Below are 24262 nucleotides of genomic sequence, written 5' to 3'. Positions count from 1 at the left end.
AACTTAATTTTGTCTACAAAAGCTTCTATGAATGAACCATGTCCCTTTGTTGTAAGTCCTAAACAGTTAACTGCCACATGAATCTAATGAAATTGTCAGGTTATAGTAATTACATCAGTAATTTGATATGTTGTCATTTGAATGGACCATGTGTGGAGAGTCAGCTCCTTTCCTCTGTGGAGCTGACCCTTCTACATTCCTGTAAGCTGAAGACTAATAGCGCTCATTAAGCTTTATGGGAAAAGAGCTTTTATCACCTCGTCAAGTCAGGCCACATATTTCCATTCTACTTCTAATTCTGTGTGGCTCTGTGGCTGCTGATGTGCACTCCCTGCTAGGTTTACATCGGACCTCTGCCTTGCAGACATTTTTATTGACATTTCTGAGTCTGAATTACATTTTGTGTGGCACCACTTACAGATGTCTTCAATTAAATGTAGGTAAATAAAAGGGATTATATATCAGAGGCCAAAAGATTCTTGAAATTCTCTTTAGAGTCAAACTTTGCCAGCCAGTCCAGTTGGTCGCAGCCTCATCGTCATATTTAGAGGTAGAGCAGCAGAGGGCGAGGTGTTGGGAACAAGTCATGCCACACATGCACGGGGACAACTTAGACCACTCGCTTTCTCTGCCTTCTGTTCCTTCCTTTCCCATCCCTAAAATCTTCTGGGAAGTCAGCACCTGTCATATATAGGAACTGTGCTTAACTTTGCCTGCATCGTTGATTCTTACAGACGATCTACTACTTCTTAGGAAAAATCAAGCCCAGAGAAATAGATTAGATTAGCTAGGCACTCCACAGCACAGTCTGGAGGAGGTGGCGCAGTGAGAAACTGGAGCACTACTTGAAGCTGGAGCACTACTTGAAGCTGGAGCACTACTTGAAGAGTGATGACTTGGAGGTGCACTTGGTAAAGCCCACAGCAGGGCTTTTCAGCCTTGGCGCCCAGGGCATCTTGGGCTGGGGGAGTCTTGGTTGTAAGGACCATTGGGAGCCTAGCTGCACCTTTGGCCTCTGCCCACTAGATGCCAGTATATCCTCCTCCCCTGCCCTAGTTGCCATAAATGGTCTTCAGACTTTGCTAGGCGTCCCTAGTGGACAAAGTTGTTCCTTGTTGAAAACCACTGCCCTAGAGCAGTCATAAGAAAGAAAAAAGGTGGAAAGAGGTAGAGTTAATAAGCAAATAGTGAAGATAAGATATGATGATAGAGTGTTCAGTTTAATAGAGGATAAGGAAGAGTGAACAGAAAGCAAGTGGGACAAATGGAGAATAAGTAGCAAGACGGTCCTTAAATCTAACCATGTTGATTATTAACTGTGAAGGGTCCCAGTCAGAACCCTCCTGTTCAGAATGTCCTGCATCTGTACTGCAGAACAGTGGTGGTCATACGTATTGCTGAGCTATGTAGGAATTGCATTTGAATTTTAGTTAACTTTAAGTAGCCACATGTGGCCAGGGGCAATACAGTGTCATACAGTGGGGAGTTGACAGAAATGTTCTAACATTGTATTGTGATGGTTTTACCATTTTCTAAGTTTGCTGAAAATCAGAATTCTGCAAAATGTAGAAGAAAGAAAGGCCAAAACTGGGTCCTGGAGAAGTGAAGGGATCTTGGAAAGCTAGTAATGGAGAGATGAGGTGGGGGGAGAATGAGTTAAGCTGGAAAGAAGTCTGAATAATTTCTGGACACTAAGAATCAGTGCCGCAGTTTGGCTGGGCGCAATTCAGGAGCTACTTGTCAAAAGAAACGAACTTTATTTTTAGAACACACACGCCACACCACACAGCTCTTCAGGAAAACCTTCAGAGTCCAACTGCCACCACCGGCTTCCCACAAGCACCTCAACCTCCCCCACTCCTCCTGCTCTTGAGGCCGATTGACTGGGTCGCGTGGGCGGAGCCAAAAAAAGTCCCCCAATGAGCAGCTCCGTGGTCTGAAAGGGCGGGGAAACAACCCAATGAGCATCATCGCAAAGGAACCAATCAGTTAGCAGCTAGAAGTTTGCTGGGGCCGCTGTGAGCCAATCATCAGCTGGCAACTGGAAGTTTGCTGGCGGCTGGAAGTTTGCTGGGGCCCCTTGGGCTGTGGCTCTCATCAGCTGTCCATAGAGTTGTGGAGAGAAGGCTAGGAAGAGGGTTGAGCTGTGAGTTGGGGAAGCTTTCATCTGTTCTCCAGCCTATTACTTGATTGACCCAGCTGTGTTTAAAGAGCTAGGGCCTGTGCAGAAAGAGGTAACTGAAGGGGACATAGACATCCTTAAAAGAATGGTTAGCATTCCTAACTGATGGCACTGAATAGTGAGCAGGGAAAAGCTAGGTTGTAGCTTGGTTCGATTGGCAGAAGTTGAAGTATAAGTAGGGATGTTTTTCTGTCATGGAGGTTAGGAAACAGTTGTTGGTTTTTCAGGCTGAGTCCCATATTCTTGAATCAGATGTTGAGCAGACTGTAGACCAGAGGCACTAATTAGAATTCTGGAGCAAGATCACTGGGATTGTCATTTGACTGCTCTTCCCTTCACTTGGATCTGAGTGTACTCCTGGCTGGGACAGGGCTGCGAGCTAGGCTAATGACAAGGAACTCAGTTAAACTGAAGACGCTGTTCCTTGCCCAGCAAGAGGAACTTGTATGTGCTGGCCAGAGTGTACTTCTGAGCTTATGGCTGGTTACTAGAGGAACGAGCTTACTTCCATCTGGTTTTTGGACACCACCAAGACAATATAAATTGAAGGGGAGTATATTTCGTAGTAAAATGATAGCACTTGGAAGTCCTTTTCTAGAAATTGATCCTGAATGATAAAAGTATCAAAACTGATTCTGAGAAAAAAGAAAGCACACTTAGAATAGAAAATCAAGCATTAAATACCACAAAATCATCTTGTTAAAGATTTTTCTGCATGAATTTGGATTAGTTATGGTATCTTAAAATCTTAAGTTCATTCAATCTATCTTCTTGCTGGATCTGGCTTCCTTTAGCAAGTAGTAGCATTCATCATTACTCCAAGGACCTTTTTAACTGTGTTGGAAATTAGGGTCATCTTCCTTGACAGTTTTCATTGCCCATTAGATGTGCATGAATGCTTCAGAAGATGTGTGAATAGTAAATCCTGGGGTGGATTAGTTTCCATGGGGACGTCAGTCTTGTTTGATCTTGGCATTCATTGAGTTCTCAGTCTGGAATGTCACTGTGGGATGTGTTTTCCCTCATAAAAAGATCGGAAAAGCAGGAGTCTCAAATTGAAATGACATTAAAAAAGGGCCCACATAAGGATAGTAACTCTTGATTTTTAGGTATATGTTGTAGTATTCAATAAATATTGACTAGCTAGTAGAATTAAGAAGTTTCGGATTCTTTTATTTTGTGAGCCATTTTGGTGGTGCTTTATTAAAAATCTTTTTTTAAAAATATTTATTTTTTAGTTTTAGGTGGACACAGTATCTTTATTTTTATGTGGTGCTGAGAATCGAACCCAGTGCTTCACGCATGCTAGGCAAGCACGCTACCACTTGAGCCACATCCCCAGCCCCAAAATATTTATTTCTTAGTTGTAAATGGACACAGTATCTTTATTTTAATGTGGTGCTGAGAATCGCACCCAGTGCCTCATGTGTGCTAGGTGAGCACTCTACCACTGAGCCTTAACTCCAGCCCCTAAAACTCTTTTTATTGAAGTGTTAGTTTTTAAAATATAAAGAAATATCAGATTAAAGAAAATCTTGATTTTTATCTATTCTTTATAAGTTTCTTTCTTATTTTGGACACACTTATTAAATTCCTCAATTACTTAAGCTTTGTAAAGTTCAATTAAAATTTTTGTCACAGTGTCTCCATTTTTTAGTTTTAAATGTTAAGAATAAGCCCTTTTGGTTTGTTATGGTTTAAATATTATGTGTCCCCTAAAAGCTCACATGTGAGACAATGCAAGAAGGATTAGAGGTGAAATGATGGGGTTATGAGAGCCTTGACCCAAGCAGTGAATTAATCTCATGATAGGGATTAGCTGAGTGGAAACTGAAGGCAGGAGGGGTGTGGCTGGAGGAGGTGGTCATGGGGTATATAGTTTGTCTGACAAGTGGAGTCTTTCTCTCTTTTCTGAGCTGTTTTCCTCTACCACACTCTTCCACCATCACATTCTGCCTTACCTTGGGCCCCAAGGAATGGAGTCGGCCGTCAATGGCCTGAAACTGTGAGCCCCTGAATAAACTTTTCCTCTTCTGATTGTTCTTGTCAGGTCTTTTGATTGTAGCAGTAGAAACGCTGACTGAAACATGGGTTCTTTGAAATATTTAAATTCCTAACAATTACATATTTGAGAAACACATTTACTGAACCCTTTCTTCATTATGTTGAACAGCACCCAGGGGCACATTGTGATTCTGTTTCAGTGTGGTGTACCACAGAAGCAGTGTCTAGTGAGAAAAACCCCGCATTGAAAATTGAAGATTCTAGGTTTTGGTTCTTCCTGGCATGTTCCTAAACTGGCTTTGTAACCCTGGGCAAGTCCCTTAATCATCCTGGCCTTATTCTTTCAAGAGAGTGACTGGAGTATCCAAGAGGGAGAAGTCCCTCAAAACTGAGTGAATGAGCCAACATTTCAATGTATTTTATGGCTTCTTTTCAGCTCAGGTATTATAAAGCAAGGCAAATAGAATTCACTCCCCTGTCCTACAGCTTGCTATAGTCCTTCAAGTTTCGTTTTTCTTTTTATATTCTCAGACAAGCTGCCACTTTACTTTAGGATCATTCTACTCACTTCTTGCGATAAAAAAAAAAAAGCGTCGTCCCATTACCTAGCATACATAAAGGCATATATCTCTTACTTTTGCTATTAGTGTGGGTTCAGTCATCGATGTGTAACTTCTGTTATATTCAGAGAGCTAGGTGTTGGGTAATTGAGAACTGTATGCAAGCATTGCCGCAGACTCAGAGTGCATACCCTCTTATACTGAGTGGCAAAGATGGGTATTTGTTGACATGATCCAAAGTTATGGAGACATAGAAATAGGAAGGAAAGGTATATAAACTTTAAATTATGCTCTTATTTTGGTGTTTATCTTACTTTAGAAACTATCCAGATATCCAGAGATTATTCATTAACTTATTAATATAAGCTGGGTATAGTGGTACCTGCCTATAATTTCAGCTACTCCAGAGGCTGATGCAGAAGAATTGCTAGCTTAAGGCCAGCCTAGGCAATTTAGTGAACCCCACTCTCAAAATAAAAAGAAATAAAAAGGACCGGGGATATAGCTTAGTGGTAAAGTGCCCCTGGGTTTAATCCCCAGTACCAAAAATAAAAATTTAAAATAAATTTATTTACATGTTAAAATTATCAGGGGATCTTAGAAATTGCTCAAGCTGTCACAAAATATAATATATAATCATTAGGGAATTGCAAATCACAGCCATAGGGAGATACCAGTTTATACCCGTTTGGTTATGGATGTGGAGAAATCCGGACTCCTATGCATTGTTGGTGGAAATGTAAAATGGGACAATTTCACTGGAAAAAAGTGAAAAGTACTTTAGAAACCTGCAGATAGAATTACCATGCTATCCACCAATGTCACTTGTAGATGTATATATACAAAAGAATTAAAGCAGGTGGGGCTGGGGATATAGCTCAGTTGGTAGAGTGCTTGTCTCACATTTACAAGGCCAGGTTCAATCCCCAGCACCGGCAAAAAAAAAAAAAAAAAAATTAAAGCAGGTACATGAACAGTGCAGCAGGGTTCATGCAGCATGATTCACAATATTCAGAAGGTAGAAGCAACCCAAGTGTCCACTGGTACATGAGGGATAAAAGATGGCATATTCATACAGTGGAGTGTTATGTGTGCAGAGGGCACACACTACATGACCCTTGTGAGACAAGCCAATTACTAAAGAATGGGTATTATGAGTCCACATGTGGTTTGTAGAATAGTTAAATTCCGAGAGACAGGAAGTAGAGTGGCAGGGCCAATGTAGAGTGGCAGGGCTAATGGAGAGGTCATTGTTTAAATGGGTACATGTGGAATGCTGAAAAATTCTGGAGATGAGTCATGGTGACAGTTGCACAACACTGTGAAGGTACTTAATATCACTTAGCTGTCCTCTTAAAAATGGTTAAATAGTAGATTTTATGTATATTTTACTATAGTTAAAAATGTTTAGCTGGGTGTGGCGCACACCTGTAATCCCAGCTACTGGGGAGGTTGAGGCAGGAGAATTGAGAGTTCAGAGTGAGCCTCAGCAACTTATCAAGGCCCTCAAGCAACTCAGCTAGACCCTATCTCTAATCAAAAATATAAAAAAGGGCTGGAGAAGTGGCTCAGTAGTTAAGCACCCATGGGTTCAATCCCCAGTACAAAAAAAAATAAAAGTTTAATTAAACATGTTTGTCAGAATTATAGTTCAGTTTAGTTGCATATAGATTTTAAAAATCTTAAGCATTGTGTAGGAGTACTGTTAAATTTTTTTGATGTATAATGAATAGTGTTAGAAGTTCAATTGAACTATTTTTTCATTAGACCTGCAGATTTATTTATTTTAAATCTACTGATGTATTATTATTAATAAATCTGAGAAAAGACAATTTTTTCTTCCTTAAACTCCAATTAAAAAAAATTCTTCTTTTTAGTTATACATGAAAGTAGAATGTGTTTTAACATGTTATACATACATGGAGTGTAACTTCACATTCTTGTAGTTATACATAATGTAGAGTTACATTGGTCGTATATTCATATATGAAAATAGGAAAGTTATGTCTGATTTGTTCTACTGTCTTTCCTATTCCCACTCCCCCTCCTTCCCTTCATTCCCCTTTGTCTAATCCAAAGTTCGTCTAATCCAAAGTACATCTATTCTTATCTACCTCCCCCTTATTGTGTTAGCATCTGAATATCAAAGAGAACATTTGGCTTTTTGGTGGGGGGGCACTGGCTTATTTCATTTAGCAGCATGATAGTCTCCAATTCCATCCATTTTCGGGCAAATGCCATAATTTTGTTCTTATTTAAGGCTGAATAGTATTCCATTGTGTATATGTACCACATGTTTTAAAATCCATTCATCTGTTGAAGGGCACCTAGGTTAGTTCCATATGTTAGCTATTGTGAATTGAGTTGCTGTAAACATTGATGTGACCATGTTAATGTAGTATGCTGATTTTAAGTCCTTTGGGTATATACCCAGGAGTGGGATAACTGGGTCAAATGGTGATTTCATTTCAAGTTTTCTGAGGAATCTCCATATTACTTTCCAGAATTAAACCCCAGGTTTTAAACCAGTTTGATTTATCTAAAGATTCACCTTAGTTATGTAACTTGAATTCTTTCTGAGATAGCAGTTTATGTAAGGAGTTTATTTTTTCTGAATTTGGAGATTTAATTAATATACATGCTTGTTTCTATAGATCAATTTTACTGAAAAGTAAAGACTTTTTTGAGTTTTCTAGAGAGTTCTTCAGTTTAAGTTCACAACTTTAGCCACAGGACAGAAATAAGCCCACTTGGCTTCCATTCAGATCTCAAAGAACTGTTTTCTTTAGTTAATTGTTCTGACAAACATACAAACTGACAAACAAGATTACAAACCATATTTTCTGTCTTCTGTCATTCAACAGAAAGTAGATCTCCATCATCCATCCAATAGAGATATAAGTCCTACTATTACTCCCACTGTTGGGATAATTTATTGGTCCCGAGTAAACAAAAAACAAAAACAGAAGCATAAACTTACTAGAAAGGGAGAAAAAGACACAGGGAAATAGAGTGAGCCGTGTGAGAGCTCTGGTGCTGCTTGGGAATTTTCGGGAACCAAAAAGACATGCAAGGCTTGGTAGGTCATGAGGTGTGTCTCTCATTGACTTCCCTCCATCAAATGAGTTCACGGGAACTTCTCAGTGGACGATCCCCAAAGCTGTTAGCTAATTTTCAAAAAGGTAAAATCATGACCTCATACACATAGAGCATGAACACATGTCAAATAAAATTTGACTCATTAGTTAATGCAAAGCCAATAAGACATTAAAATTGGCATAAAGAACATTTGAAACTAGATAGATATAGATACACATGCAGTTTAATAAAAAGAGGGAGACGAGATTGCTAGATTAGATGAAATCTTACAGGATGGGAAACTGTAACCTTGGGGTTATTTGTTTACCTGAATAGAAATATACAGGTTAACCCCAGCCACTGAAGGGTTGTAAAATAGCCAATCAATAGAAAATCAAGCCCAGACTGCACTGAAAGAACACCCAGCCCAATGGTCTGAATGTTGGTGTCCTGCCATATTCCTATGTTGGAAGTCAGTACCCAACATGGTAGAGATGGGAACTCTGGAAAAGTGATAGTGGTGAAGGCTCTTGGGATTACTAACTCCTAGAAGAATATATACCCATATACAAACGCATGTTCTCTGTTTTTTTTTTTTTTTTGTCCAGAGTCTTTGTCCAGCCATTAGTTAGACCAGTACATGTGAGGATGAATGGATTTAAAAACATGGGGACCGTGTACACAGGAGTTCTGCGTAAATGTAGGCCTTGCTCTGGACCTCACTGGCCCCTTCTTATAGTTTCAGCTGCCTTTAACAAATGCCATAGTGCCAGTGAGGCACGTGACAAAGAAGAGGGAAAGAAGCCACCCCTGTGTCTTCAAGGTGATGCTCTGGTTGGCCAAATGACACGCCCCTTGTCATTTGACAGCCTTCTGACCTGACTGGGGCTTTGCATGCAGTGAGGTTGGCTCGCCCTCCTACTTGTCACCTAGACCAGTGTATCCCAAGCCCAATGTCCACACGAAGTGCCTGTGTGTCTTGTTAATGCCCATTCCTGGCTTCAGAGGTCTGGGGTGGGGCCCGAGATCTGAGATGATAAATGAATGCTGGTAGCACAGTGATGAGTGATTTTCCTGAAAGGAGGCAAAATATGGTCTATTCTGTTTGTTGATTTTATACCTTTTACATTCATTCTTTTGACATTTGGTCTGACCTTTGATTTCCACCCAGGTTTGGATTCAGAAACTACTTTAGAAAATTTCCATCTGTAAGATCTAACTTCAGTTTTGATCTGTGAAATATATCACCAAAATTTAAACCTGTCCTCTTTGGTCTCTTCCTTTTTATTTCTTCCACCAATTCTGTTACCTGTCAATGAGTAAATTCCATTTCCAATTTGGGATAAATTATTTTAAGTTCTGATGTAATAAGTGGATTCTACCAAATTGAAAAATTGTTATTGTGTGTATCCAAGTTCGTTTTCTGTTGTTAATAACACAATACCAAAGACTGGGAAAGTTACCGAGAAAAGAGGTATGTTTTGGCTCATGATTCTTGGCCAAGGTTGAAGGTTGTATCTGATGGTGGCCTTATTATTGGCAGAGCAGGAAGCATAAGAGAGAACTAGCCAAACTGGCTTTTATGTTAAAACACTCTTAAGATAACCCATTCTCCATAAATGCATGAATTAATTCATTTTTGATCCTACTTCTGAATACCTCATAATGGGGGGTTAAATTTAGCATCTGTTTAGGATGAGAAAAACAATTTTTAGGTCCTAGCATTGTGGTACATTTATTACAATTTATGAACCAATTTTGCTGCATTATTATTCACTAAAGTCCATAGTTTACATTAGTGTATTCTTTGTGATTTATACATTCTCTGGGTTTTGACAGAGGTGTAATGATGCATCCACCATTACTGAATCCTAGGGAATAGTTTCACTGCCCTAAAGTCCCTTGTGCTGTACTTGGTTTTTGCTCTCCTGCTCCTACCACCTGTGGCAACCACTGATCTTTTTAATCTCATGTTTTGCACTTCTGGAGTGTGAATGGTTGGAATCATACGGTATGTAGCCCTTTTGCGTTTTACTCTAACTTCTTTCACTAGCATTATGCTTTTAAGGTTCTTCCTTGTCTTTTTGTGATTTTGATAATTGATTCTTTTTGCCAATTTTCCATTGTATGAATCTGTTCACCTATTGAAGGACATGTTAGTTGCTTCCAGGTTTTTCAATCATGAGTAAAGCTGTTGTAAATAACTATATGCAGGTTTTTATGTGGTCATAAATTTTCAACTCATTTGGGAAATATCATTTAGAATTATTTTGAAACACTTAAATGTTTTGTGTATTAAAATAAGTAATATAGCCAGGCAGGGTGATGCTTGCCTCTAATCCCAACATATAGGAGGCTGAGAGAGAGGATCACAAGTTCAAGGCCAGCCTTAGCAACTTAGTGAGACCTTATCTCAAAATTAAAAAGGGGGGTGGGGCTAGGGACTAGGGATATAGCTCAGAACCAAAAAATAATGATAAAAATAAAATGGAGACTATGGAGGCTGAGGCAGGAGGATTGTGAGTTCAAAGCCAGTTTCAGCAAAATTGAGATACTTTGCAACTCAATGATACTCTGTCTCTAAGTGAAATACAAAATAGGGCTGAGGATGTGGTTCAGTGGCCAAGTGCCCCTGAGTTCAATCCCTCGTATCCCCCAAAAAAACCCCAAATAAAATGGATAATGAAGTTTGATCTATGTTAACTGATAATTTTACAAATATGTAAGAAATAATTTTTAGCTGCCACTCATGTACACACCTGCAGTCAAAAAGTGTCCAAACTAGTAGCATATTGGAGCATGGCACCATAAAGTTCAGTGCCTGAGCTTCCATGTGTTAGTAAATGATTGGAGAGCTGATTTCTGAGTTCACAGATTTAATTGTTTCCATTTTTATCTTAGACTCTCTTATTCTTTTCTTGATTTCAAGTGTTAAGTAATTTGAATCAAGGGATTGTTTTTGAGAGGAAGATACCCTATTGTGGTGATTTCATGTCATGAGGAAGGAAGGGACTGATTCTATAGATGTGTCTGAATTTGTAGGCAGACATCATACATGCATTTAAATCCTATTGTAAACTAGGCACTGAAGTTTTTCTAAATGAAAGCCAGAGGGGAGTGACCTGGAAGATCTGGCTAATCCCCCTGAAAGGATGGTAAAGGGAGTCACAATCTCAGGTTCACCTCCAGCCAGTTCTCCATAGCTGTCACTTACTTGTTGAAAACTTTGTATTTATTTGTACTAACCACGTTAAGAACAGCAGATGGTTATCCATGGGGCTGAGACAACTGGATGTACTTTTAGGAAAATAGCTTCTCAGCCGCTTTACCTTGTCTTCCACTTTAGAAATCTGATTTCTTTTCTCCCTTGTAGGTCCATGAGGGACCTACAAGGGAGAAAAGGAACTCGTCCTATTTTAGTTGTCAGAAGACATATTGGAAAAAAAAAAAGTACAGCAAAACAGACTTTAAGAAAACAAACAGCATTCATTGAAATACTGCTTTTGATGTTGCTATATTTACTGATTTGGATATACTAGGAGTTTTTGAAACTGAGTTTGCTTGAATGCATTTGATTGGCTGACTTTTTATAACAGCATAAAAATAGCATTAGTCCAGGAGCTAAGAGGCCAGTTTTTGAATCATTTTGAGGTTTCTTGGTTTTCTGATATTTGTACTGCCCATTTGACTGTGGTATTTCAGGTTTCTTCTTGTATGCAGTGAAGGAGCTCAGAGTAGGTAGGTATATAAATCTATTTTTTTCCTGAATAATTATGAGATATCTCCTATCTGTATAAAGTGCTTTTGCAAGACCCAAGTTTCCAGACCAGTTGAGAGACAGGAATAATGCTTGTGGTTGGACACATTAGTTGTGACTGGACTCAGAGCAGAACACACCTGTGAATAAGAGTCAGATTATCAAATGGGAGGTTCAGGGGTGAGAGAAAGGATGACAGTTGGAAACTGAGAAGGTAATTGCAATTAGAAAAGATATTTCAGCTGGTACAACATTTAGGACTAATTTTTGTTTGTTTGTTTGTTTTTTGGTACTGGGGATTGAATTCAGGGGCACTCAACCACTAAGCTACATACCCAGCTCTATTTTGTATTTTTATTTAGAGTCAGGGTCTCACTGAGTTGCTTAGCACCTCACCTGTTACTGAGGCTGGCTTTGAACTCATAATCCTCCTGCCTCAGCTTCCTGAGCCGCTGGGCTGATTTTTATTTAGGATTAATAGTATGTATTGTTTATTGAGAATTCGATCATTGAGCTCATCCTTGTATACTTTGTAAGGACATTTTGAATGAATGGATGGATGACTGAGCACACACTTTACATTTAATGAATCCTGGAGTGAAGCACTAAACTGAAATCTTAGAAGTATTTAGATTAATTTCAAAGACACCTAATTAGCTTTGACTTAGAGAGTTTTTGATGAACTGGCAGCTTTTCTCTGTTTCCATTCCTATAAGCCTCAGGGCTTACATTTAAAAGAGAGTTGTCACGAAATCCAGTAGCATCTGCACTCTTTGGTCTCTCACCACATGGCTGGAGTGCTCATCATGGGCTTCAGGACCACCAGCACTCCAGAGCACACTGTCAGTTGGGTGTTCAGTTATAACAGGGCAGTGGCCTTTCTTATTTACTTTAGGTTAGGGTTTCTGTTTGTTTACCTGCTCTACCCTTCAAATTGTGTCTGCTGCTAGGAAAATAGGAATAACCTTTAAAAGACAATATGTATTTGACAGTGAATACTAAAACTAGGTTCTGACATAATTTGTTATTATAATTGATGGAAGCTCTTGAAAGTTATTGCCCAAACAGCATCTTAACAACAACAATGACTGATTGCCAATACTGCTAGCACGTCAGCAAATCACTGTTTACTAGTTGACCTTGTTCACCTCTGTACTTCTCCTTTATCCTCCTTCCACACTGTACTGTTCCTAGGAGTTGTGTACATTCCACACTTAATGAGGGAGGGGTTACACCCTCCATCTTTAGGGCAAGGTATCTAGGTAACCTATTCAGAATTCTTCTGCATGGGAATTTGTCTCCTCCATTATTTTTTAACCATATGTAATAGTATGGACTCAAAGATTTAGCATTATAAATCCAATACTATGTTATTTTGTTGCTGAAATTATTCCAACTTTGGACTTGGGGTGCTCTTTCAGTTGACTCCTGTGTTTCTTTGATACATCTCCATCAGTGTGGGTTTGAGTTTTGTTTTTGTTTTTTGAGTACATCCTTACCTTCTTGACACTATAAGATGCTCCAAGTTCATCTTGAATATTTCTTCCAGTCTGAGAACCAGCCATTTCTCCCAGTAGCCCTCATTCCTTTGATTGCAGAATGGAATTATGGATGAACATCTGGGCATTAGGTGTACTGTTGCTAGTGGGATGCTGTTTCCTTTAGCCCTCTCAGATGACAGGAAAAAAAATGTGTGTATTAACTTGTGTATATGCACATGTTTATAATATACATTTCCAGGTATTACCATTTGTGTTTATATTAAGCTAAAATTGATTTTTAAACCTTCAAGCCCTTATTTATCTATAAATTCCCACTGTAACAGTGAGAAACCTGCCTCCTACCAGCCACCATCCATATACTTAATTGTTTAGTTCCAGATGCTCATATAGCAGTGTCAGACTGTCAGTCTAGACCCTCACTGGAAGCAGCCTTCTCAGATGGAGCACCACCTTAGGTGCTGTTCGTTTGCCTTTGTTCCTGTAGCACCTTTCAGTGGGACTGTTTCATGCTTGTGTAATCTAGCTAGATTCTCTCACCACAGCCTGTGTGCCTTCATGGTTCTCTAGTCTCCCAAGTAATTGTTTTAGAAATTTGCATACATTTAGATTTATTCTTTGTGTTGCAAAGTTCTGTGGTTTTGATAAATACATAATGTGACTTCTCTACTGATATAGTATCATATATATAGAATCATTTTACCACTTAAAAGGCCTGTTTGATCTATTCATCCTTCCCCTAGTAACTCTGGTAACACTGATCTTTTTACTGGTCTCTGCTTTTTCCTTTTATGGATTCCAGGTGAATTTGTGCAGGTTGTAACCTTTCAGACTCACGTCTTTCACCTAGCAATATGCATCTGAAGCTTCTTCATTGTGTGTGTGCATGTGTCTGCCTTGAGAGCTTCCTTCTTCTTATTGCTGAATACTGTTCCATTGTATGGATGGACTGCAGTTTGTTTTCCATTCACCTATTGAAGGTTATCTTGGTTGTTTCCAGTTTTGAACAGCTGTGAGTAAAACAGTTATAAACATTTACTTTCAAGGTTTTGAGTTTTTGTATGACACAAGTTTTCAAACTAGAATAACATCTAGGAGTGTGGTTGCTGTTTTGTATGGTAAAGGGTAGTTTAGTTTTATAAGAAATTTGAAAAGTGCCATACCACTTTACATTCCTGCTATCCTTGAATGAGGATTCTGTTGCTCTTGATCTTTATCAGCATTTGGCACTGTTTTTGGATTTCAGCCATTCTTATAGTTGTATAGCACTCATCATTATTATTTTAATTTGGAATTCCCTAATGACAAATGATGCTGAACATCTTTTCATATGCTTACTTGCCATCTGTACATTTTTTTTCAGTTAAGTGTTGTTCATATCTTTGCTCATTTTAAAATAGGGTTTTGTTTTTATTGTTGAATTTAAAAAAAAATTGTGTATTTTGAGAGTACTAATCCTTTATCAGATAAATCTTCTGTAGTATTGTCTTTCACTCTGTGGCTTTAGTTTTTATTCTTTTTATTCAACATGTTTTTTTTATAAATTTTTATGAAGTGCAACTTACTAGCTTTTTACTTTGATGGATTGTGCTTTTGGTATTGTATCTAAAAATGTTCTCAAACCCACAGTTGCTGAGATTATATCTTCTAGATATGTCATACAGAAAATTTTACAGATTTGAAATTTGCATTTAGGTCTGCAGTCCATTTTGAGATTATTATTATTATTATTATTTTGGATACCAGGAATTGAACTTGGGGGTTGGCACTCGACCACTGTATGTCATTTAGAGACAGGATCTCTCTGAATTGCTTAATGTCTCCCTAAATTGCTGAGGTTGGCTTTGAATTTGCCATCTCCTGCCTCAGCCTCTAGAGCCACTGGGATTACTGGCATGCACCACCATGCCGAGCTTAAGTTGATTTTTGTGAAAGGTGTAAGTTGTCTAGATTTTTTTTTTTTTTTGCATATGGATGTCCAGTTGTTAAAGCACCATTGTTGTAAAGACTATCCTTTCTCTATTGAATTATGTTTACTCCTTGGTCAAAGATCGCTTCACTGTATTTCTGTAGATCTGTTATGTTCTGTTGATCTATTTATCTCATACTTTGTCAGGACTACCATGCTGTCTTGATTATTATAGCTTTGTGGTTGAGCCCTGACATGGGCTAGCATCAGCCCTTCAGCTTTGTTCTTCAGTATTGGGTTGGCTATTCTGGGTCTTTTGTCTCTCTATATAAACTTTAGAAATGAGTTTCTCAGTATCCCTTAAACAGCTTGCTCTGATTTTGATAGGGATTGCACTCTGTATAGATCAACTAGAGAAGAACTGACATCTTATCAATGTTAAGTCTTCCAATCGATGAACAAATATTTTTCCTTTTACTTAGGTCTTCTTTGATTCCTTCTGTAAGAGTTTTATGGTTTTCTTCATATAGATTCTGTACATGTTTTGTTAGATTTAAACCCGGATTTTTTTTTTCATGGTTTAATTAGTGATTCGTGTTTTTAATTTCAATCCTAGACATTGCTGATATATAGGAAGTTATGTATATATCAGCAATTAGGCTCATATTCTAGTACTTTTTAATGATTGCTAATAACGAATATTCTAGTTTTTCTTTTAGTTCTTTGGGATTTTTTTTACATAGACAGTTATGCCATCTATAAACAGATTTTTTTTTTCCTCTTCCCATTTTGAATACTTTTATTTTATTTTCTTGTCTCATGGTACTAGCTAGGATTTCAAGTCTGATGTTGAATAAGAGTTGGGGGAGAGGATTTTCCTGCCTAGTTCATGATCTTAAGTAGGGGAAAGCATCTAGTTTCTTATTAAGTGTGATACTTAGGGTTTTTTTGTGTATATTTGATATCAAGTTGAACAAGTTCCCCATTTGTATGAGTTTTTAGTTATGAATAGCTGTTAGATTTTTGTTAAACATATTTCCTGCTTCAGTTGATATGATTATATTATTTTTCTTGTTTTAGCCTCATGGATAGGATGGATTACATTGATTACTTTCCTTCCTCCCTCTCTTTCAATGATTGATTTTCTTATTCTAACCAGCCTCAAATACCTAGAATAAATTACTCTTGTTCATAACATATAATTCTTTCTGTACATGGTTGGATTGAATTTGTTGATATTTGTTGATATTTGTTTACAAGAAATATTGAATTATATTCTTTTTGTTTTTTACTAGTTTGGATATTAGCAAACCTGCTCTTTTTATTTTTCTCTATTCCTCCCCGCCTTTGCCAATGTACATTTTCTGTGGTTTTAAATATATGAAAATGATGTACCAGACATTTGTATTTGTTCACTTGTTAATTTCTAATATTTACAATCTCTATTATAAAGACTTTAATGTTGCTTCATAAATTTTATTTTATGATTTTTATGTCAATAGTTATATTTAAAATCGTGTTATTTTATAATGTGAAATGCCTATTAGCTGAATTTACAAAAAAAATATATTTATATATGTATACACACACACACACAAACACACACACACACACATACACACTGTGAAATTTCAGCATTTCTTCTTTGTGATTATAGTTTCATTATGATAATTATGAGGAAACCTTTTTCACCTTTAGCTAACAAGAAGTACCCATAGCTCTTAGTCTGTACACAGGAACTCTTACCTGGAACAAGTAATGGGGTCATGTGGCTTCTCAGTGGTGTGGTTATCAGAGAACCGGCCTGGTTGGCCTAATGGGAGCGCTTCTCCTGTTCTCACCCAGCCCTCTATGTTGTTTGTCTCCCACACATAATTTCCTTTCAACCTACATGTGGAACAAAAGAATATAGTTTCATAGTAATTCACTTAACCTGTGTATTTCTCACTGTCAAATATTAAAACAAGTAAGTTGAGGAAAACTTAAGTTGATTTCTTACTGTTTTTTAATTTTTTTGAATGAATTTTAATTGACACATTGTAATTATACACATTTATGAGATAACCATGTAATGTTTGAAAACAAGGTACATAGTGTATAATGATCTAATTAGGATAATTGGCATATCTGCCATATCACCTTAGACGTTACATTTCTTTGTTGAGATGATGTAAAATCCTCTCTACTAGCTGTTTTGGAATACTTGTTTAATTATTGTTTAATTTGGAATACTTGTTTAATTATTTAATTAACGTAGTTAACCTGCTGTGCTGTAGCACTTTTTTCTCTTGTGGTACTATGGGTTGAACCAGGTCCTTGGGCATGCTAGGCAGGCGTACACCATTGAGCCATGTCCCCAGCCTTGTTATAGAGCTTTTCAAGTTATTCCCCCTGGCCAGCTGCAACCCTATCCTTGCTAACCGTACTTTCCATCTCACCCTTTCTTGATTTTACTTTTCATCCTTTTGTTTCATCAGTTTTCTACAAGTTAAAAGGTTTGCTATTTAACATAGTATGTAACTGGGGAAGGTGAAGGCAACAAAGAGGGACATTTTAGGACTTATTTAACTTAGTAAAATAAAAGTCTGCTAGATTAATTATGAGATTTTTTAAATATAAGGAAAAATGGCAGACTTCATGTTTGTGTATCTATTTTTCATAGGCAGAGTATCCCCCTAATGGACCAGAGTGTGGTTATGGCTCCTTTCACCAGCAGTACTGGCTTGATGGGAAGATCATTGCTGTGGGGGTGATTGACATCCTTCCATACTGTGTTTCATCTGTGTATTTGTACTATGATCCTGATTATTCATTTCTGTCACTGGGTGTCTACTCTGCTTTAAGGTAAGGTTGCTTTTTGCATTACATAGAACTTCAAGTGATTACTCATCAGATTAGATTTTATTATATAACAGTAGAAATCTTACTTGACAATATAATAATTTGTTGGTATGGTTAGCCTCCTAGTCTATTTTGGGATTAAAAGTACCACTGTTAGAACTGATGCCATTGTTTGAAGGTCACTATCTAGCTTTTTAATGTTTCATGCACTCTGAAGTGTATAAGAAACTAGTGTATTCAGTGATGTTCTGCTGCACCTCCAGCAGAACCACTTATCTATCTTAGATGTTATAATATTTATACCCTTATCATCACTATCATATATATTCACTGTTAATTAAAAGTCATTAATGTGTAAATGGATTAAAACAGTATGATTCTGCTTAAAGAAATCTAGTTACAGAGTCACTTGCTTAAGGCCAGGGACATGTTCTGAGAAGTGCCTTGTTAGGAACTCTGTACGAACTTGATAAAGTATACTTAACACAAACTAAGATGGCTGCAGTGTCACTAGGTGGTGTAATCTTTTGGGACCACTGTCACGTATGTGGTCCTTGGGTGACTGAAATGTCATTATGGGGCACCTGACTGAGTATATGGAACAGGAACCAGGAATTCCTGGCTGACCGAATCTGTCATCCTCATCTGAGGATGATTTCCCTATGGTGTCCATGCTGCAAACATGTAATGCAGCACGAGCATTTCCAGTGGTAAGGAGATTGAGATCTTTATGAGAATATTTGTTCCTATTTTTATTCTTGCTTTCCTGTATGTATATGTGTTGAGCAGGAGAGGAAAATAAGGAATTTTTTTTGTGTGTGTGTGTGTGTGTGTGGGAGTACTTGAGTCTCTTTTTCTCCTGTAATTTTCTCTTTTTATTTCCCATTCTTTATGTTGATGGTCATATTTTTACATCATGGTAAAATGTACTGCTAGATTATTTTGTGTATGTGTACTTTTTTCTGAATTATACAAGTAGAGAGTTGATGTTTTTATCTAAATCATCAATTTGATTTAAAACATTTTTATTGATGCATATTAATTATACAGAATGGTGGGTTTTCATTGTGATATATTTGTACATGCACATACCATAATTGGATCAGTTTTACTCCCCAGTACCTCCCCTTTCCTTCCCCCTTTCCCTTTCCCTGACCTTCTTCCTCTGCCCTATTGGTCTATCTTGTATTTTCGTGAGATCATTTTTTTTCTTCTCTTTACCCTTCTTTTTTTTCTTCCATGAGAGAAAACAATAGGACTCTTGACTTTCTGAGTCTGACTTAATTTGCTTAACAAAATGCTTTCCAATTCCATCCTTTTTTTCTGCAAATGATATAATTTTGCTCATCTTTATGGTTGAATAAAACTGCATTGTGTATATATGCCTGAAACTTCTTGCATTGTCTCACACGTGAGCTTTTAGGAGACACCTTGCATCCAAACTATAACAGTGCCACATTTTTTAGCTTATTCATCTGTTGACAGATTCCTAGACTGGAACTTAGCTATTATGAATTGTGCTTCTATTAAATGTGAGAATGCACATTACCTCTAGAGTATGCTGTTTTGAGTTCTTTTGGATGGATACCAAGGAGTGATACAGCTGAATCACGTGGTAGTTCCATATTTAGTTTTTTGAGAGACCTCCATGCTGGCTCTCATACTGGCTATTCTACTGTGTATTTCCACCAACAGTGTATCAGTGTATCAGGGGTCCTTTTCCCTGCTCCCTCACCAGTGTTTATTGTTTTAATATGGAACCTCAGTGTAGTTTTGATTTGCATTTTCCTGATGGCTAAACAGTTGAACATTTGTACTTACTTTGAGAAGTGTTTGTTTGGTCAGTAAGTCCCTTATTTGAATTTTTTTGTTGTTGTTATTGAAGCATTTCCCTTAAGTTTTTGTGTAAAATAGTTTCAAAGTTTCTGGTTTTATTCATAGGTCTTTGATCCATTTTGAGTTGACTTTTGAGCAGGGTGAGAGATAGCTATCTAGGTTTTTTCAATTACATATGGATATCCAGTTTTCCCAACACTGTTTGTTAAAGAGATTTTCTCCAATGTATGTTTTTTGGTACATTTGTCAAAAATCAGATGACTATATCTGTAGGTTTGTCTCTGTCTTCAGTTTTGTTTCATGGTTCTATGTGTCTTTTTTATGCCAGTATCATTCTTTTTTTGTTACTATTATCATTCCTTTTTTGTTACTATAACTCTGTAATATAATTTAAAATTGGGTATTGTGATTCTGCCAGGATTGCTCTTTTTGGTTAGAAATATCTTGGCTATTCTGGGTCTTTTATTCTTTCAGATGAGTTTTATGACTCCCCCCTCTCCTTGTTCTGTGAAAACTATCATTGGTATTTTGATGGGGATCACATTTAACCTCTGAATCACTTTTGGTTAATATGGCCATTTTTTCCAAGGTTCAATAGTGTTTATTTTGTTATTTAATCTTACATTTCAGTTATCTTTTAAAAAATTAAAAAAATTTTTGAAACTAGTTATGCATGACAGTAGCATGCATTTATGTACTTTGGTATATCATACATAGAGGGGATATAATTTCTCATTTTTTTAAATCTTATTTTGTTTTGGTGGGGTTCTTTTTTTTTGTCTTTTTTGGATCTGGGGGTCGAACTCAGGGCTTTGCGAATGCGAGACAGACGCTTTGCCACTAAGCTGTATCCCAGCCCAATTTCTCATTTTTTTTGAGTGTACATGTTGTAGAATCATGGTCATGTGGTCACATATACACATACAGTAATAATGTCTGTTTCATTCTACTATCTTTCCTATCCCCACATCTCCTCTCCTCCCTTCCCATCACTTCCCTCTACCTAATCTGAGGTAATGCTATTCTTTCTTAGTGCCCCCTGCCTTATTGTGAATTAGCATCCACATATTAGAGAAAACAATTGGCCTTTGGTTTTGTGGGATTTGTTTATTTCACTTAGCATGATATTCTTCAACTCCAACCATTTATTGTCAAATGCCATATTTCATTCTTCTTTAAAGCTGAGTAATATTCCATTGAGTATGTATACCACATTTTCTTTATCCATTCATCTATTGAGGGACTCCTGGGTTGGTTCCATAGTCCTGCTATTGTGAATTGAGCTGCTATAAACATTGATGTGGCTGCATTTCCATAGTATGCTGATTTTAAGTCCTTTGGGTATAAACCAAGGAGTGGGATAGCTGGGGTCAAATGGTGTTCCATTCCCAATTTTATGAGGAATCTCCATATTGCCTTCCATAGTGGTTGCACCAGTTTGCAGTCCCACAAGCAATGTATGAGTGTACCTTTTTCTCCACATCCTCGCCAACATTTATTGTTGCCTGTATTCTTGATGATTGCCATTCTGACAGGAGTGAGATGAAATCTTAGAATAGTTTTGATTTGCATTTTTTTAGTTGCTAGAGATGTTGAACACTTTTCATATATTTGTTGATCAGTTGTATTTCTTCTTCTGTAAAGTGTCTGTTCAGTTCCTTGGCCCATTTATTGATTGGGTTATTTGTTTTTTTGTTGTTGTTAAGTTTTTTGAGTTCTTATATATCCTAGAGATTGATGATGCTATTAATTCTTCCTACTTTTGAACATAAGAGTTCTTTCCATCTTTTAGTGTCTTCTATTTCTTTATTCAGTGTTCTGTAGATTTCCCTATAGAAGTCTTTCACTTCTTTGTTTAAATTTATTCCTGTGTGTGTGTAGAGAGAGAGAAAGAGAGAGATAGAGATAGATATGAGGCTGGAATGGATTTCTTTTCTTTTTTTCTTTCTCATTGGATTCATTACTTGTGTATAGAAAAACCATTGATTTTTGTATGTTGATTTTGTATCCTACCACTTTGCTGAATGTCCTTATCAGATCTAGAGCCTTTATGGTCTTTTGCAGGTAATCATGTTATCTACAAATAGGGATCATTTAATTTCTTCCTGTTCTTTTATTTCTTTCTTTTGCTTAATTGCTTTGGCTAAAATTTCAAGTACTATATTGAATAGACATTCTTGTCTTGCTCCTGACTTAAGAGGAAATGCTTTCAGTTTTTCCCCATTCAATATGATATTGGCTTCGGGTTGGTTGTATTTAGCCTATATTATGTTTAGATAAAAGTCCTTAGTTTTTTTAAGGGCTTTTATCATGAAGAGGTGTTAATTTTTGTCCAAGGCTTTTTCTCCATCTATTGAGATCATCATGTGGTTTCTTACCTCAGTTCTACTTATGGGTGTATTACATTTATCAATTTGTGAATATTGAACAATCCTAGAATCCGTGGGATGAAACCACCTTGATCATGATGTATGATATTTTTGATATGTTGTTGAATTTGATTTATAAGTTGATATGGTTTGGATGTGAGGTGTGCCCCAGAAGCTTACTTGTGAGGCAATGCAAGAAGGTTCAGAGGAGACATGATTGGGTTGTGAGAGTCTGATTGGTTTGGAGTTTCTCTCTTGCAGCTTTAAAAATTCTTTCTTTGTTCTTGTTTTTTTTTTTTTTCTTCATTTTAACTATAATGTGTCTCAGACTATTTTTTGGTTTTGTCTATTTGAGGTTCTAAATGCCTCCAATATCTGAATGTTCATCTCATTTCCCAGGTTTGGAAGATTTTCTATTGTCAGTGTCATTTTTCTGTTTCTCTCCTTTAATACCTATAAGCCTTAAGTTAACTTTCTTAATGTTGTCCCAGAATTCTTGTATATTGTGATGACAGTTTCTTATTACTTTTTGTCTTTTGCCATCTGAAGATAGAATTTTTTGCACTATTTTTTTAAGAATATCTCTTTATTGAAATGCTCTTTCATATCCTTTATTTTTATCCCTTAGTTTATTTTTTAGATTTTAAAAACTAATTGATAATTCTAGTAGCCAACTTTTTGAGTTATTTTTTCTCTGTTTCTGTACTGAGATTGGTCCGTCTTCTAGAGTGGATCTATTCCACTGTTATGCGAGGGTCTGTTTAGTGAAGTGCTTTCTGTTATACTTTGTCTTCTGTGCCAGGGGTCCATCTCTGTGTGAAAGCACCCACTCAGCCTGTTCATGGTGCTGCATCATCAGTCCTGTACCTGTTGCTTCTTGAGAGCAAACCATATTCTAACAAGCATAAAAACTTAAATTTAAAAATTTCCCTACATCTCCACTAGTCCAGAAATGGAAAGAATTTAACACCATATATTAGCCTGGAAAGTTAGTTTTATTTAATTTGTTTTTATGTGATTCTGGGCATTGAACCCAGTGTCTCACATATGCTAGGTAAATGCTCTATCACTGAACTGCATGCAGCCCCAGCCCCTGGAAAGTTAGTTTTAAAGAAAGAAAGGTGGTATTAAGCTAAAAAGGACATGAAAGTAAAAGACAAAGGAAAAGATGTAGAAAAGGAAAAATGATAGCAAGTGGAGGAGGGAAGAGGCAAAAAAAGGAAAATTAGGGAGAGAACAAAAGAGAGGGAAAGAGTGTAGAAAAGAGAAAGACAAAGAACAACTAAATTCAGATACCACATTAAAAATGAATAGCAGAGGATTGGGGCTGGGGCTCAGCACTCAAGTACGCTCCTAGCACGTGCGAGGCACTGAGTTCCATCCTCAGCACCACATAAAAATAAATAAATAAATAAAGGTATTGTGTCCAACTACAACTAAAAAAAATAAAAATAATAATAAAAAAAAAAGATTTAGCCCCAAAAGTGACATGCCATCACTTAAAAAAAAAAAGGCAGGGGATGAGAGAAAAGAAAATTGGTGTGAGTAAAAAGAGAGATAAAGGATGTAGAAAAGAGGAAGAAAACAAAGAAGGAATAAATCAATTTCAAATTACAGCAATAAATCCAAACATATATATAACATTTAAAAAAAAATACAAAGCTGGGCATGATGTTGCACATCTGTTATCCCAGTGACTTGGAGGCTGTGACAGGAGGATCACAAGGTCAAGGCCAGCCTTGGCAACTTGGCGAGCCCCTGTCTCAAAAAATAAGAGCAGAGGGTGTCGTTCAGTGGTAGAGCACCTCTGGGTTCTATCCCAGCATCAACCCCCACACACATATAGTACTTTTAATAACACAACTGGAAACAATATACCTTTCTTCACTTTGAATTGAATTACATCTTAGTGGGATGGGTTTGAGGGGAAGCATCAGCTTACTGTTCAATCCCCAATAACAAAAATTAAAAAAAATAAAAATAAACACAGGGAAGGGAGAGGTACGGGCAGTTGAATAAGAAAAACCTAGGAGAGAAAAAAGAGAGGGAGAGAGTATAAAAGTGAAAATAATAATAGAGAAAAGGATTCCAGTTAACACATTACAACACTAAAGAAAAAAATACATAAAATTTGATTACAGTATTTAGTGTCAAATAATGGGGGGATCTACCTATTACCAGAAGATAATTCCAGTAAAATGAAAAAAAAGTAAATATTGAAGAGTCT

At 37.0% G+C, this 24262-nt stretch overlaps 1 protein-coding gene across 7 annotated transcripts in view; it reads left to right on the top strand.

Annotated features, from left to right (window-relative positions):
* Ate1 (arginyltransferase 1) overlaps window positions 1-24262 on the top strand; it is a 144496-nt gene that overhangs the window by 43949 nt on the left and 76285 nt on the right. For all 7 annotated transcript variants that reach the window (XM_077105282.1, XM_077105281.1, XM_077105278.1 and 4 more), the window contains one exon: window positions 17652-17833. In XM_077105282.1, the coding sequence (XP_076961397.1) occupies window positions 17652-17833 (182 nt within the window). The remainder of the gene's footprint in view (window positions 1-17651; window positions 17834-24262) is intronic.

The sequence above is a fragment of the Callospermophilus lateralis genome, chromosome 15, assembly GCF_048772815.1.
Source record: "Callospermophilus lateralis isolate mCalLat2 chromosome 15, mCalLat2.hap1, whole genome shotgun sequence".
Lineage (NCBI taxonomy): Eukaryota > Metazoa > Chordata > Mammalia > Rodentia > Sciuridae > Callospermophilus > Callospermophilus lateralis.
This window is presented reverse-complemented; position numbering and strand designations above follow the sequence as displayed.